At 40.0% G+C, this 13,891-nt stretch overlaps 1 protein-coding gene across 1 annotated transcript in view; it reads right to left on the reverse strand.

Moving 5' to 3' along the window:
• Nucleotides 1-13,891, reverse strand: part of HMCN1 (hemicentin 1) — a 144,931-nt gene that overhangs the window by 89,015 nt on the left and 42,025 nt on the right. The window contains exons 12-19 of the mRNA XM_026043730.1: nucleotides 12,683-12,958; nucleotides 6,634-6,775; nucleotides 6,083-6,210; nucleotides 5,216-5,329; nucleotides 3,867-4,025; nucleotides 3,440-3,634; nucleotides 3,039-3,137; nucleotides 1,493-1,620 (exon numbers count right to left, since the gene is read on the reverse strand). Of these exons, the coding sequence (XP_025899515.1) occupies nucleotides 1,493-1,620; nucleotides 3,039-3,137; nucleotides 3,440-3,634; nucleotides 3,867-4,025; nucleotides 5,216-5,329; nucleotides 6,083-6,210; nucleotides 6,634-6,775; nucleotides 12,683-12,958 (1,241 nt within the window). The remainder of the gene's footprint in view (nucleotides 1-1,492; nucleotides 1,621-3,038; nucleotides 3,138-3,439; nucleotides 3,635-3,866; nucleotides 4,026-5,215; nucleotides 5,330-6,082; nucleotides 6,211-6,633; nucleotides 6,776-12,682; nucleotides 12,959-13,891) is intronic.

The raw sequence follows: 13,891 nt of genomic DNA on the forward strand, positions 1-13,891 counted from the left end.
AGATGTTCCATTCCCTTAATCATCCTGGTTGCCCTTCTCTGAACCCTCTCCAGAAGCTCCACGTCCCTCCTATACTGGGGTGCCCAGAACTGCACCCAGTACTCCAGGTGCGGCCTCACCAGAGCTGAGTAGAGGGGCAGAATCACCTCCCTTGACCTGCTGGCAACGCTCCTCCTGATGCAGGCCAGGATCCCATTGGCATTCTTGGCCACGAGGGCACACTGCTCACTCATGGTTAACTTAGTGTCAACCAGGACTCCCAGGTCCCTCTCTGTGGAGGTGCTTTCCAGCAGGTAAACCATAATTGATGTAGGTCTCCTTGAAGCCCCAAGGGGAAAGGCTGGATTTCACAGTTGGAGAAGAAATTAGCAGGAAATAACCTGCAGCTATATCAGTGGAAGACAGCTTATCTAATATAAGATGTGAAAACTCAGGTGAAGAAATTTTTGCTATCATTTCTTTCAATTACAGGTATGAAGAAGAGGCTTTAGGAACGATGATAAAGCTAATGCTAAAGAAATGAAACTAATTAGACAACAAACGTAGGTACAGGGTGCATGCAACCTTCCTTAGTGCAGAGTAATTACCAATGGAGTTTCTGGAAGGAAACAGAACATATACAATTAAGAGAGCAGCTAACAATACAGGGATGCTGTCATCCAATCTCATCCCGTTGGTAACAGTAAAAGTCATCTTCAAAAAAAAGCAAAAAAATACATTTTTTTCTGATATTTTCACAGTATCTTTATCTTAGTAGGGAAAAGGAAATAGTGTTCTGTTACCAGGATTCAAAGTTCCTGCAATTTTGTCAGAGATGCATATGCTGCACTAGCAATCCTGTATTTAGTGTCTAAGGCTGACACTCAGGAACTAACTAGAATACATAAAACTGCTGTCACAGTAAAAAGTAAAATAAAATAAAAATAGGGAGAGAGGGATGGGAAGACAGACAATTCACAAATCCCTTGGTTCCTATTTCATTGTTAGACCTTCATCTCCTCCACTGTTGTCTCCTTTTTCCTCATCTACACTTTGGAGTTTTATTTCCTGGCATGGGCAGTGATAAGAGTAAAGTATAATGTGAGGATGCCATTAACTCCACTTTTTAATTTTGAGCCTGTTTCTAATGTTGGACTCAGCTATCATTTCTCACAGCAGAGAAGGGCTGCACCCTGAATTACAGTCCCTGCAGAAACTCCACACTTGCAGCTTTACTCATCCATCTCCTTGGCTGTTTCCAAGGAGGCAGCAGCTCCTGTTCAGCTGGGATGGCCACCGTAACTCAGCTCTCAGACACTTGGATCCTTCCTTCAGTGAGCCAGCCCAATCTTGTGATGCACTTTTTGTTTTTTTGCAAGTGTAAATTTTATACTTGCACACTAACCTCTTAGAATCTCTCTGCAAGAATTGCTTTTCCAAGTTAACATGGATGAAAACATAGGTTGCAGATTTTCTCTGTCAAAGAATCTTAAAGAAAACAAGAGATTCTTACCACTATGTTGTTTTTTATCCACCTCCGGTCTGGAATGGGGTTCCCAGCAAGCAGAACGCATGGCAGAGTGAGCTGCTGCCCCTCAATTACATTGGCTGTGGCTGGGCTTATCCCAATCAGAGGTGTAACTTGAACAAAAAGATAATCAGAAGAATTATTAGGTATTTTTATATATTCATGCAAAGTATAAAAGCTGAACTTTTGTTATGAGTTCTTTTGCTAACGTAGCTTGCAGTAGTTTCAGACAAAGTTCTCCTTATACAAATGCTATGCACATATGACAGAAGGAATACTTTGCATGGTAAAAATTGTATGATTTAAATAGATAAAATAAAAAAAAGAGAAAAGGGAAAAAAAACCAGCATGATGGTGCCAACACACTTTAAAAAGTGTGCTTAGGAGTGCTCTGGTATCAGAAATACCACTGATGAAGGCAGAAGAATCAAAATGGGATGGGATAATACAATACAGAAAAGGAAATAGAGCAAATACACATAAAATGAGCCCAGTGCTAAGGACTTGCAGCAAGCGGAAGACAGCTCTGCTGAAACTGCATCCAGCACAGCATTCCCTGAAAACTTAAGTTTCCATGGACACCATGTTGATGTATTATTTTTCCTTACTGGGACAACACACTGAAGAATAAAAACAGTCGGTTTGGTGAGGACCATATACAAGCAGTAGTTTCCTCTGGTCATAAAATTTAAAGTATCAGAACAGAGGTCAACAGCCCGGCCCAAAATTCTGCGTGCTCTGTAAGCTCCAGCAGAAAGCCCTTGTATACACACACAGCAGAAGTTACTTTTAAATAATGGGGATTAAAGAACACTTATAAATTGGTAAAAACATCTTGTCTATCAAACGTCCCTAGCATACAGCTTCCCACCATATGTTTTAAGATAACCAATGTTTTCTCTGATGGCAGATGGACCTCCATTCCTATGCTCCCACAAATATATACATTCCATAGCAATATTACCTCCTTTTATTGCCAACTGTCCAACTGAGATAATAAACAGTTCCTTAATAGCACAGCTATTGTCAAGACTGGATGTTTACAGTCTTCTTGGATCACTTCCCCATTATATCAACACAGTGCCCTGAGCAAATTCATTGATGCTTTTTATTTCTCAGATGCATTAGATGGCTGGAAATTCAGCACAAGCATTGAGCATTATGGTGCTTTATCATTCCTTAAGAAATTTACTTAGGCATAAGAAAGAGATGAAAGAAAAAATATTTTTGAAGTCCATTTAATAAAGTGTAGATGGAATTAATTTAAATTATTGCAGTCAATCAAAAAGCAATGTTCAAATAGGCAAAATTAACTAAATTCAATTATAATATTTTATACAAGTATCACTTTCTACAGAAGATTATACAGGTATAAATGTACCCTCAGGTATAAGCATATAGATTTGTCACTGTGCACATATATAATACACAGAGTTCCTATTTGATGTACAAATATCATCATATATGCCAGGTACATTCCAGGCATTGAAATGTTGCTTTTCCTTATGTTGCTAACATTGATCACTCTTACCCAGTCCAGTTACTGTGACTGTGGCTGGTCGTGACTGAATCTTTCCAAACTGGTTTTCAGCTTCACATATGTAAGTCCCCTCATCACTGACCCACAGATCTGGAAGAAAAAAACAAACAAACAAACAAAAAATCAGATTACAGCATCTTAAATGATTTCCAAAATCTTTCACTTTTAAAATACTTTTTTTTTTTTTGTCAGACTACTCATTTCCATCAGTCACAAAGTAGTAAAGAAATGACTTTGTGAGAACTTAACTAAAATGTATTACATTTATATGGTACTTTTTTATCCCTTTAAAAACAACACATACATAACAAAGCATATATTGAAGTGTGTATATATAGTGTATGACAGTATACTATATATCAATACACAAAAAAAACCTTTAGTCCACCTACTATTAATAGCCAGAGCTCCTGTTCTGAGCTGACTGATGGAACTAACTGCAAAGGGTCTTGAGAAAAGGGAAGCACCATTCAGCCGCCTCCACTTAACTCTGGGCTCTGGGTAGCCCTGAACATAGCAAGGCAGGGTGATGTTTGAGCCAAGGTCCACGGTTTCATCACCGGGTTCCTGGGTGAAAACAGGGGGAGCTGGAAAAAAAGGAGCACGTAAATAGGGAATCAGGGAAGCAACATGACATTAGCAAATAAGACAAGGAAACTTAGCTTCGCAGACAACGCTAAAAAGGGGTTTCCAGAATATGCAGCTATTTGAAGGTATACGCATAGTCGTGACAAAAGCTCAGATAAATTACGGCACCAATAACCAGATACAGAAATACTGAAATTGGAGAATTTATCATCAAAATCACAAGCTACTTACAGCCAACATCTAGGGTAATCTTTCCAGAGGCTCTCCCTGCATCATTGGTAGCCACGCAAGTATAATCACCAGCATCCAGATCCTGCGTTTCCTGAATCTTCAGAAGACCCCGATGACTATCAATAATGAGAAATGCAGATGCCCTCAACTCTAAGTCACCTAAATCCAGACAAAAAAAGGAACTGAAATATCACAGGGTATTTACCAAAGTCATTCCAACAAAATAGTGCCCAAGTTTCAAGTTATTTCACAACATCACTGTATTCACTTAGCAGACAACTACTCTGACTTCCATTTAACTGAGTGGGAAGATTTGTTACTGCAAATTCTTATTTATTTAATTAATTATTTTACAAAGCGGGTGTAAACTCAATTACTTTTGGAAAGAGATTTAGACTGTAAGGATGTATTTCTCCTTCCTAGACGAGAGATTAAGGGTGGCAGTGACCTGTGTGCCAGCTCCTGACAAACCCGCAACTCTGCAGAAGCTGGAGAGCAGCTCTGCTCCTTCACACTCAGCAGTAACCACCACGTTATGGGGCAGCATTCCAAACTGGCCCACATGAACCCTTTGGAACGAGTGCCCAAGCCTGCTGGCTCCGGCTCTAGGTGATGAAGATAACCATCAACTAGGTGGCCTCAGAACTGCTTGCTCTAAGTGAAGGTTATTTGCCAACAGATCACGTCTGTTCCTTGTGCTTGTCTCCAGCCACTGTCAGAGGTGGAAGACTGGACTGGATAAGGATTTGTTGGCACTACCAAAGAAAATGCTAGCATTCCAGAAAAGAGTTAGGATGGTGGTTTACACAACTACATGCAGCAGCTGGCTGCTTTTTGTGAAAATAAAGGACCAGTTCTAAGATGGGGGATTCTCTAACTCTTGTTTAACTCTATAAAAACCTCCTTCAGTTGAGACACCCGCTTGCCTGCTTCACTGCTTATCAAATTACAGCAGACACCTCTGCAATTCAAAAGAAAGAACAACAAATTCTTAGGCTTTGCAACGATCTTGGAGGAAACATCCAAAGGCAAGAACGGAAAGATACTTTGAGATTTCTGTAATGTATCTAAATATTTTCTAAGAAAGAAAGAACCTCATTTAAGTAGGCCAGGGGAGCAGCTCTGCCTTTTAACTTATGTAAGAGTATATTTATTTAATGTCTTTAAACAGAAACAATAACTTATGCTCTAGAAGTCACATGCTGCATCTTGTAGATCAGAAGCCTACATAAGTCAGTCACTGGTTGAACACTATAAACATAAACACTACAGAAAGAAGTCACTTCAAGATCACTGTTTAAAATACAACTGCTTCAGTAAATAAATCCAACACAAAGTAAGAAAGGCACCTTTAAACCATTTAACTTGGGGATGTGGGATTCCAGTTGTTTTACATTCCATAACAGTTGTGTCTCCAAGGGCTACCAGAATTTCATTTTGAACTATGGTCAATGTTGGACCCTCTAAAAAGAAACAAAACAGAAAAATATGAGTTCCTCACCCAAAGCATATACCATTTTTAAGACATATTCATGAAAGACTAGTTAGTCCAGTCTTTCTCTTGTTAGATGGACAGATTATTTATATTAAAAATCAATCAGACTTAAGAAATGCAAAGGGTAACTGCCAAACACTAACAAAGAGGAAAAACAAGCATTTTGAATACCCAGAGCACCTAGAAGGTGAGTAGAATACACAGGTATTCAGTGAAAGAAATAAAAGAACTTGATCAAGCAGGGAGTAAAAAGATTGAGAGTATCCCTCACTCTCCAGCTAGATGTTAACTACTAGGAACCTTAGTACATTGCTATTATTTTTCTTTCTAATTCAGTAAAACATGTGTTACTGCAGTGTTCAGAGGACAAAATACAGTTCAGTACTCCAGAATCTAGAACATGCTACAGGAATTTACAAAAACAGTTCCTACAAAGAACTATTTAGTCACACACTTACCTTACTTTAATAGCTTAATTTTCTCTTAAAAGTAGAATAATCAGAAATATCAAGCCCAAGTTATCTAACAACATTGTTTTCATTTGAACAAAAACTGAGAGACATTTGGGAGCTGTTCAACATCTTCCCTCATTTTTTTGAAAATAATTCTGAAATGTTCTACATGGCTAAATTCTAAATGATCTAAATGCTAATGCTTCCTCATTGATCATGTATTAGTTTTGCTACTTTTAATTTCATTGCTTTGTTCTTTTCCTGCTTACCAATGTAGGTAAGGGTGGACGTCTGTTTCTCTGTCCCAGCCGAGTTACTTGCCAAGCAACCATAAATTCCTTCATCTTTTAGAATTGCCTTTCTTATGATTAAAGTACCTTCTGGGGACAATCTATACCTACAGATAAACAGAGGATCAACCAAAATCGTAAGGAAAAGAAAATGAGTCCACAACTCCAAGCAACAGCAGCCCTATGACCAAAAGATTTACAGAGAAGCATCACTGTTTTTTATTTAAGACAAACATCAATATTCAGTTTTATTATAAACTCTCAGAGAATTTCAATACGTTTAGTGAACAGTTTAAAATTTAATCTAGGGAAAAACTTCTGAAGAAGGCAATCACCTTCTTCATATTATAGTATTTATATTTCAGAGATGAGGTAACTGCAATTAAAGAGCCATGAAGATTAAGTTTGAGGTACACAGATTGACTCTAACCTCACAGACTGCTGTAGAAGAAACAGTAAGAATATCTTAGCAGTCTTCAAAACCTCTTTCACAAAAAGGAAAAAACAAAAGAGGGAGCTATAGCACTTACCTGCTTGAACCAATAACAAACATATCGTTATGCGTCCATACTACTGTTGGCTTTGGATAACCTGTTGCAGAGCATCTGATAGACACCTCAGAGCCTTCTGTAAAAGTCTGATTCTTGGGTGAGATGACAACTCTAGGTGGTTCTATTAAAAGAAAAAACAGCAAATTAGAAGATTTTATTAGATGTAATTAGATGTTATTCAGAGAGTTCATATTTCTTAAATTTGTTATGTTTCCTTAGATTTCACTCCTTTCTCTTCCTCTATCAGCTAATTCCTCAGCATAAGACATCACAGCTAAGGTATTAAAAGGCAAGGTTAAGTCAAGATTCAGGTTACAGAGACCAGTTAACTCACATACCTATACACTTTGTACTGCAATACACAACACAGAGCTCCCAAACGTAAATACCAATACTGAAAAACAGTATGGATCAAGTAAGTTCACCAGCACAAGACATCAAGGCCACAAGGTCTGGTTAGAGTGGAGGGAAGACACACACCGCTCACTGCCTGAGAAAGAAGAAATCTACAGCACTAACACTGCCGCTTACCTGTTAAGGTAAGAGTTAACAAAACAGTGGCTACTGCTGGGGCAAGGCCTTAGTTTGGGCTTTTGCCAATCACGTGCTGCCTGAGTTTTAATATATTTGTGCAGGGAATGGCTTTTGCTGAGCACTCCTGGACTGAAGGCTAAGCCTGCCCTAGCCTTTGGGAGAGCAGAAGCTGAATCCAGGTATGTGGAGGGGGAACATGGAGCTGTGCTGCACAGCTCGCTCATCCTGGCTCCGGTGGGAGCTCTGCTACAGCAGAGGCTCAGGCAACAGGTCTTTGAGAAGGTTTTACTGCTGCTATGGAAAAATCAGCAATAGGCAGTAAATATAATGCATCGATGCAGGGCAGAACTCTGCAGGATAGAGGATTTAAAAGTGTCCTGATGGGCAACTTCCAGGGTCTTTTTACCCATAACTCATTCCGTAAAGAGCAAGGAAAGCAGGAGCCCTCCCAGCCCTTGGATTCCCTGGAAGGAGTAATCCTGCGTCCACCTGATTAGCATGTGGGGAGGAAAATTATTATTTTAGGTTCCACCATTTAATGCTATGCACTTAAAAAATCATGGACTAAAATAGATACAAACAGAGTGCTCTTACAGAACAACTTGGCTTGTAACACAGCTCAGCTGAATCGGAAAACATTTCTCCAGGAGCACAGTAAGGGGGTTTAAGATATAACTAATGGTAACATCATCCTACAGATTATGCATGTAACTTATTTAATTTGTTATATACTTTTATTTCAAATATCTGCACTATGTTTTGGTTCAAGTTTTATGAAAACTTAAGGTTTGCTGGCATATCATGAAAACATACATACCATCCCTATCACGCATATAGCCTTTAAAGGAAATGGTTCTTTAAGGGAGATTAATAATGGTGCTTTAAGGGAGATTTTTTTCGATGCAATATGTGACCTGATGCTCTGCCATGGTTCACTAATTCCGCATAGCAGAACTAGTGCTAGGACTGGATAACTTTGTTTCAGTCATTAATGGGCTGCGAGATCTTGGAGAAGAGTCTGAGATCCATAACTAAATATGCATTAAAAAAAATCAGAACTATATTGCCATTGAGAGTGGCCACATTTGCATGAGCAGAACAACAAATAAATAACTTATATGTAGATAAACAAAATTGTGAACTTGGATGTAGCTATAAAATATCTTTTCTATTCCTAATTTTATGTTCCTCAACCTTCGCCAATTTGTTGCTTTTCTATCCTACAGTGAACTTAATAACATCTGCAAGAGTCTTACCAAAATCCCTGGTGGGTTTCCTAAAAGCTCTGAATTTTCCAAGATCCTGGAAAAAAGACACCAGAGGAAGGCAGAGCCATCCCTCTAGTGTTGAACTCAGATATGAGGGACAGGGAGAGGGACGACATGGATGTCAACAAGTGAAGGGCCCTTGAGTGCTTCCCGCTGTGTGCAGCTTTCTCGGCTATTTTTGTTCTCTCTCAAATCCTGCCAGGAGCCTCCAGGAGACACGGTGCACACGCTGGCCCCAGGCAGGGCCTAAGCTCCTGCTGCTGCTCCTGCAGCGCGGGACTTGGCTCCCGCCTGCTCTGTGGCCACATGGCCCTCAGGAGCAGGTACAGCAGGATCAGGAGTAAAACTTAAGAGTTGCTGCTGCTGGTTTGCACTCAAACTACCACCAAGCAGCAGCAGCATCACACTGTGCACTCCTTGCTTGCTAGAAGAGAACAGCAGCCACAATGGGAGTTAGAATGGGCTTCAGAGCAATCAGGTGCAGTTTAGCCTTTGGTAAACTGCATGTATGGGAGCAAACAAGGACCATAAATTCCTCCCATTACCCAACCCACTGAGAGCCCCAAGGAAACCACAAAGAACAGGGAGGCACCATGCAAGGGGCTGCTGGAGAGAAGGGGTTGCCCTTTGGTACATGGAAGCAGGCGTACTTGTAATGTTGGGGGGGCCCCTGGCCATGTAATATAAAAATAGGGGATGTGTTCTGTAATTTATCAAGTGCATATATAAAAACACACACCTTTATCATCTTTTATTAGCCACAAAAAGAAGCTGCCTTTCTTAGAGTGCTTTTTTTTTATTTTGCATTTTTTAATGGAACTTTCCTAAAAGCCATAAAGAATCAATATCTTTTCTACAGCATCTTCTAAAGTCTTTCTTGTCGTCTTATTAATTCCACAAACAATGATTCAAAACTATTGCTTTGGCAAGGAACAGTTTAAAGGTGTGAATTTTGCAACTTTTGCTTCCTCCACACTTTACCATAAACATTTGGCCACTCTTGTGCACAGCTGAGTACAGAGCTCTGGCAGGAGAGCAGCTCTGCACCAGCAGTGGCTCCCTGGACTCATGACCCAGTCGTGTCAGTAGGAAGTAAAGAGAGAGGAGTCTGAACTTCCCTGTGCTCCAAACTACCAAGACTGCAGGATGTGTTTTTATGATGAACACTGCTTTATGTTCTACAGGGACTACAACAGTAGCACAAAGAATTAATTGGTTTTTTTACACTGTTAAGGATGAAGTGACCACACCAACATCCACAATTTCTTGTGTGTCTGTAAGTTTTACAGATATGCCTTAGTTTCTCAGTGGAGATAGAGGAAGGGAAACATGACTTTGAGATCCGCTTTCTGAAAACCTACATTCTTCTGGTGTCAAGAATGCACCCAAGAAAGCTATAGAAACACAGAAACACCCAAAAGTCAACTTAACATTTGAACATAAAAAATAAAGTTTTACAAATACTGAAGAATCTTGTTACCCAGAAGGAATTTTCTCTACTCATCCAATTTGTATTGTTTCAGCTTAAATCATGTTTCAATCAATATGCATTTAACAGAAGATATTCATGGTAGTATTTCAGTTTTGTTCAGCAGCAAGATGAAAGACGTGAAAGAAAAATTGTGCATAAAGAGAAGAAATGAAGAAGGATGTGCAGAATTGCATATTCCTGCTGAAGGTCACAGGGTGCTCAGCGCTGGCTCCTGCTCCTTGTGTGGGGCCTGAACATTACACCAGTGCTTTGGATCGCTCAAATCACATTCCTCGTCCCCTCAACAAGCTTTCCTTAACCTGTATTTCAAGCTGAGCAGTGTCCAGGATAGCACGATTGCACCTTCTTGGGCTACTAAGTTCTATTTTCTCCCACTGTACCTTTAATGTGGGCAGCGTTCCACAGTAGAGGCAAAAGATAATTGCAATCCCCAAAACAAGTATTTCATTGTTTATTCTTACTTACTCAAACCAAAACACATACAAAATCAAGACAACCCATAAAATTACATCTAGCAGCATCACATGTCAGGACTGGAGTTTAATGGAGTGTTTCTCAAAATCCCAAAGGGTCAATATTACTTATGCAGGTGAAAAACATCAAAAACATTTTATAGTTATCAAAGCAAGAACTAGTGTATAGAGCTGCATTTGGTGACCTTTCCACTTTTCTGCCACACCACAAGTAGACACAAGCTCTAAAAGGGGTCTTCACCTAACTTGGCTTAGCGCTAGCGTGCAACACTTAAAATGGGTGGAAAAGTCACCTCTCATTCAAGGACTCAATCTGTATTTGCACAGCTGTAAGAAAATAAATAAAAAAATCAGATGAACATTCTCTTTCAGAAGCAGCATTATCAAGCTGAAAAGTTTCAAAACAAACATTAAGCATGTAAAGTAGATGCTGGATTATTTTGATAGCTACCAGCTTTTCTTCTCTACTTCAACTCACTCCAAGAAAAGTAGGGACAAAAAGCAGAGTTTATTCTCTTCTGATTTAGAGAATATCCAGGGATCAATATGAAGCCACCCCAGCAATACTACTGGGATTCAACCCAGCCTCTGAATTTAACACAATCTCTGGGGTTACCTGCCCTCTTTGGAGTTTTCACATGACAATCCTTCCAAGCTTTCTCTTTTTCAATAAGTCACTCTTTGCTCCACAGTTCTTGTGCGCTCTTAGCAAATGGTAAGGCTCGTGTGTGACACAGGGAGCCACAGATCAGTGCATCTCCAGAAAAGGGACAGATCAAACTGAAATGAGGAGAAGAAATTCTGCTGCCACAGAGCTTCTGCAACAGCTCTGTGCAGGGCTGCAGGTAGGTTACAGGCTCCCAAGGAAGACACAGACACTACTGCTGAAATCTGAAGGCAGCTTAGTCTTTCCTGCAGCCTAGCTCTGCTGTAAGCACGCTTCACCAAAACCAAAAGAAAATACTTGCCAGTCTTATCAGCTACTCCTGTCAAAACCATCCAAGGGGGTTATCTCAGGCACGTTTTAAGGCTGTTAGCAGTACCAGTGCCAGCCAAAATGTAATTCCCAACTATCTGACATAATCATTCTCAGATATATGTGTGATTTGAAACTACATATTCTGCTGAGACAGCAGTAAACTTGAGCTTTACTGTAAGAACCTGCCAGAAGCAATTTGGTCACTTTGTTATATCTCCCAGCTGGTCTACAGACATTAGGGAGAAAAATCTAAATCCCAGGAAGAGATGGGTGGGGAAGAGAGCTTCTACTGTTGCCTCTGACATGGTCAAATGATTGCCTTCATTGAAAAATCCTGGATAATTTCAGACAAAACTGTCAGTTTTCCAAAGGTTTAGAGGGTTTAAGAGTTTCTCATTTTTCTCCCTTTTAACCTTATCAGGACTTCAGCAGTTAGACTCTGCTATAGATGTCCAAAGGGCAACTGAAACAGCTCAGTAAGGAAATGCCTCTGCTTTATTTTGTAATAGGTTCTACATAATTCATTGCACATCTACTTACTGCAACTCAGGAAGCCAGTAAAGCCCTTCCTCCACACAGAAGTTTGAACCCCATCCCTGTAGGCAGTACTGTAATTCCTCTCTTCTTTGGTTCCAAACACCTTAGCTAAGGTAGTACCATTGATTCCCCTATCCCACTTTTTTTTAGTGTTCCATCAACTAAGCCCTAGAACTAGAGCAGTGAAGTCAAAGGAGTTTCCTGTTACGGAATGAACATGACCCAGTATCATTAGTAAGCAGAAAACCTGTCAGAGCTGAGCTACTCACAAGCAGTTTATCAAGAGCCAAAAACTAAAAATATGGGACAGAATAGTTCCGTGTTCCACCCCCCACCACTTCTTCCAAATGTGTTTTGCATTTTGCTGCCTCTTCCTATTCACAGGATTGAGGCTAGGACCAGAAGTTCCTATCACTTCAAGGCAAGTGGAGAGAAATCTGCAGGACATCCAAATTAAGAGACTTACCTCTAAAGCAAATGATGGCACTTATTTTTTGAACTTTATTCTCAGTACGAAGAGGCAGCACTGATTTAAGTCTTACCAAACGAGTCCTAGTATTATTTGGTAACTTCTGTGGCTATTTTAAAATAAGAAAGGCTAAATAATACTCTATCAGTCTCTAAGGTGTTCTTTCTATCTGTCTCCAAGCTGCATTCTTCTCCCAAAATGAGCCTAGAACATGAACCTGTTATGACAGGACTCAAAAATAACATCAGAATATGATGAAGGCAGATGCCCTGTTACCTTGCACTGTAAGGAAGACGGATGCAGTGGTAGCTCCACCCTCGTTGGCAGCGATACACGTGTACTTGCCAGCATCGGTGAGCTTTACAGCTTTCACTTCTAAAGACAGGTTGCTCATCACCCTCATGCGCAGTGGTTCCTCAAGCCTCACGTCCCTGCCATTCCTCTGCCAGGTGAGATTGTAGCGCACGGTACTTGACGTCAGGCATGTCAAGATGGCTCCTTCACCAGGAACAACTGTGACGTTATTAGGAACCTGAATCACAGGTGGAGGCTCTGTGCAGAAACAAGAAGAACAAAACAAAGGAAAGATGTGGATTCCTTTGTCTTGTTTGTAGATTCTTGATAAATAGAAATATTAGCATTATTATCACTAGAGAAATAGTTTGGCAGTACCAGTTTGATACCTCATTGTGGATTGATGAAGCCATGAAACATAACACAGATAAGCTTGATGCCAACTTGCATGCCAGCAGCTTATATAATTCAATTACATGTGATCTATGGGAAAGATCTATCGTGCCATTTCGGATGGTACAAATGTTTCATCCCACAGACATGCATGAGAAAGGACACAGTGCAGGACTACTGGAAAGAAGTGTCTTTCACACTCATCTTTGAGTTGATCTAACCACCCACTCTAATCTTGCACCAAAAGGAAGTCTATGTGAGACCAAGGACCACTGTAACAAAATGGGCAGACAGGATCTCCATTTGGTCTGGAAGTTTGATCTTCAATTGAAGTGTTCCACATGGAATTTGAGCTACACTGTAAGACTTCCCCCCCCCCTTCCTTTCAATACAAGCAGGCTTTTATATGAAAGAGAAGTGCTACTAAAACTGTTTTAGTAAGGACAGCGAGTTCCAGTCAACAGTTGGTTTAAACATCATTATGTTATTAATGTGCTAGCTTCCATTCAGATCTTAGGTCACTTCAGTCTTTTTCTTCTTATCAGTAGATATTTACGCTGCAGCTCCTGCTATTTGTTTGCTTCCTGTTCCTACGCACACTTCTGTGGTACCGAGAAGAACACAGCTGCAATATGTTTCTACTAGAATTTAATTTCAAAACCCACAAATGCTTAAAATAGGAATATTCATCTTGATTCTTCTTATGACCGAAGAAACATTTAAATATTAATGAGAAAGAAAACAAACTAAATACATGACATGCTATGCATTCCCATTAAGAAGGACATATACTCCAGT

The sequence above is a fragment of the Nothoprocta perdicaria genome, unplaced genomic scaffold (genome assembly GCF_003342845.1).
Source record: "Nothoprocta perdicaria isolate Ctin4 unplaced genomic scaffold, notPer1 scaffold_338, whole genome shotgun sequence".
Taxonomy (NCBI): domain Eukaryota; kingdom Metazoa; phylum Chordata; class Aves; order Tinamiformes; family Tinamidae; genus Nothoprocta; species Nothoprocta perdicaria.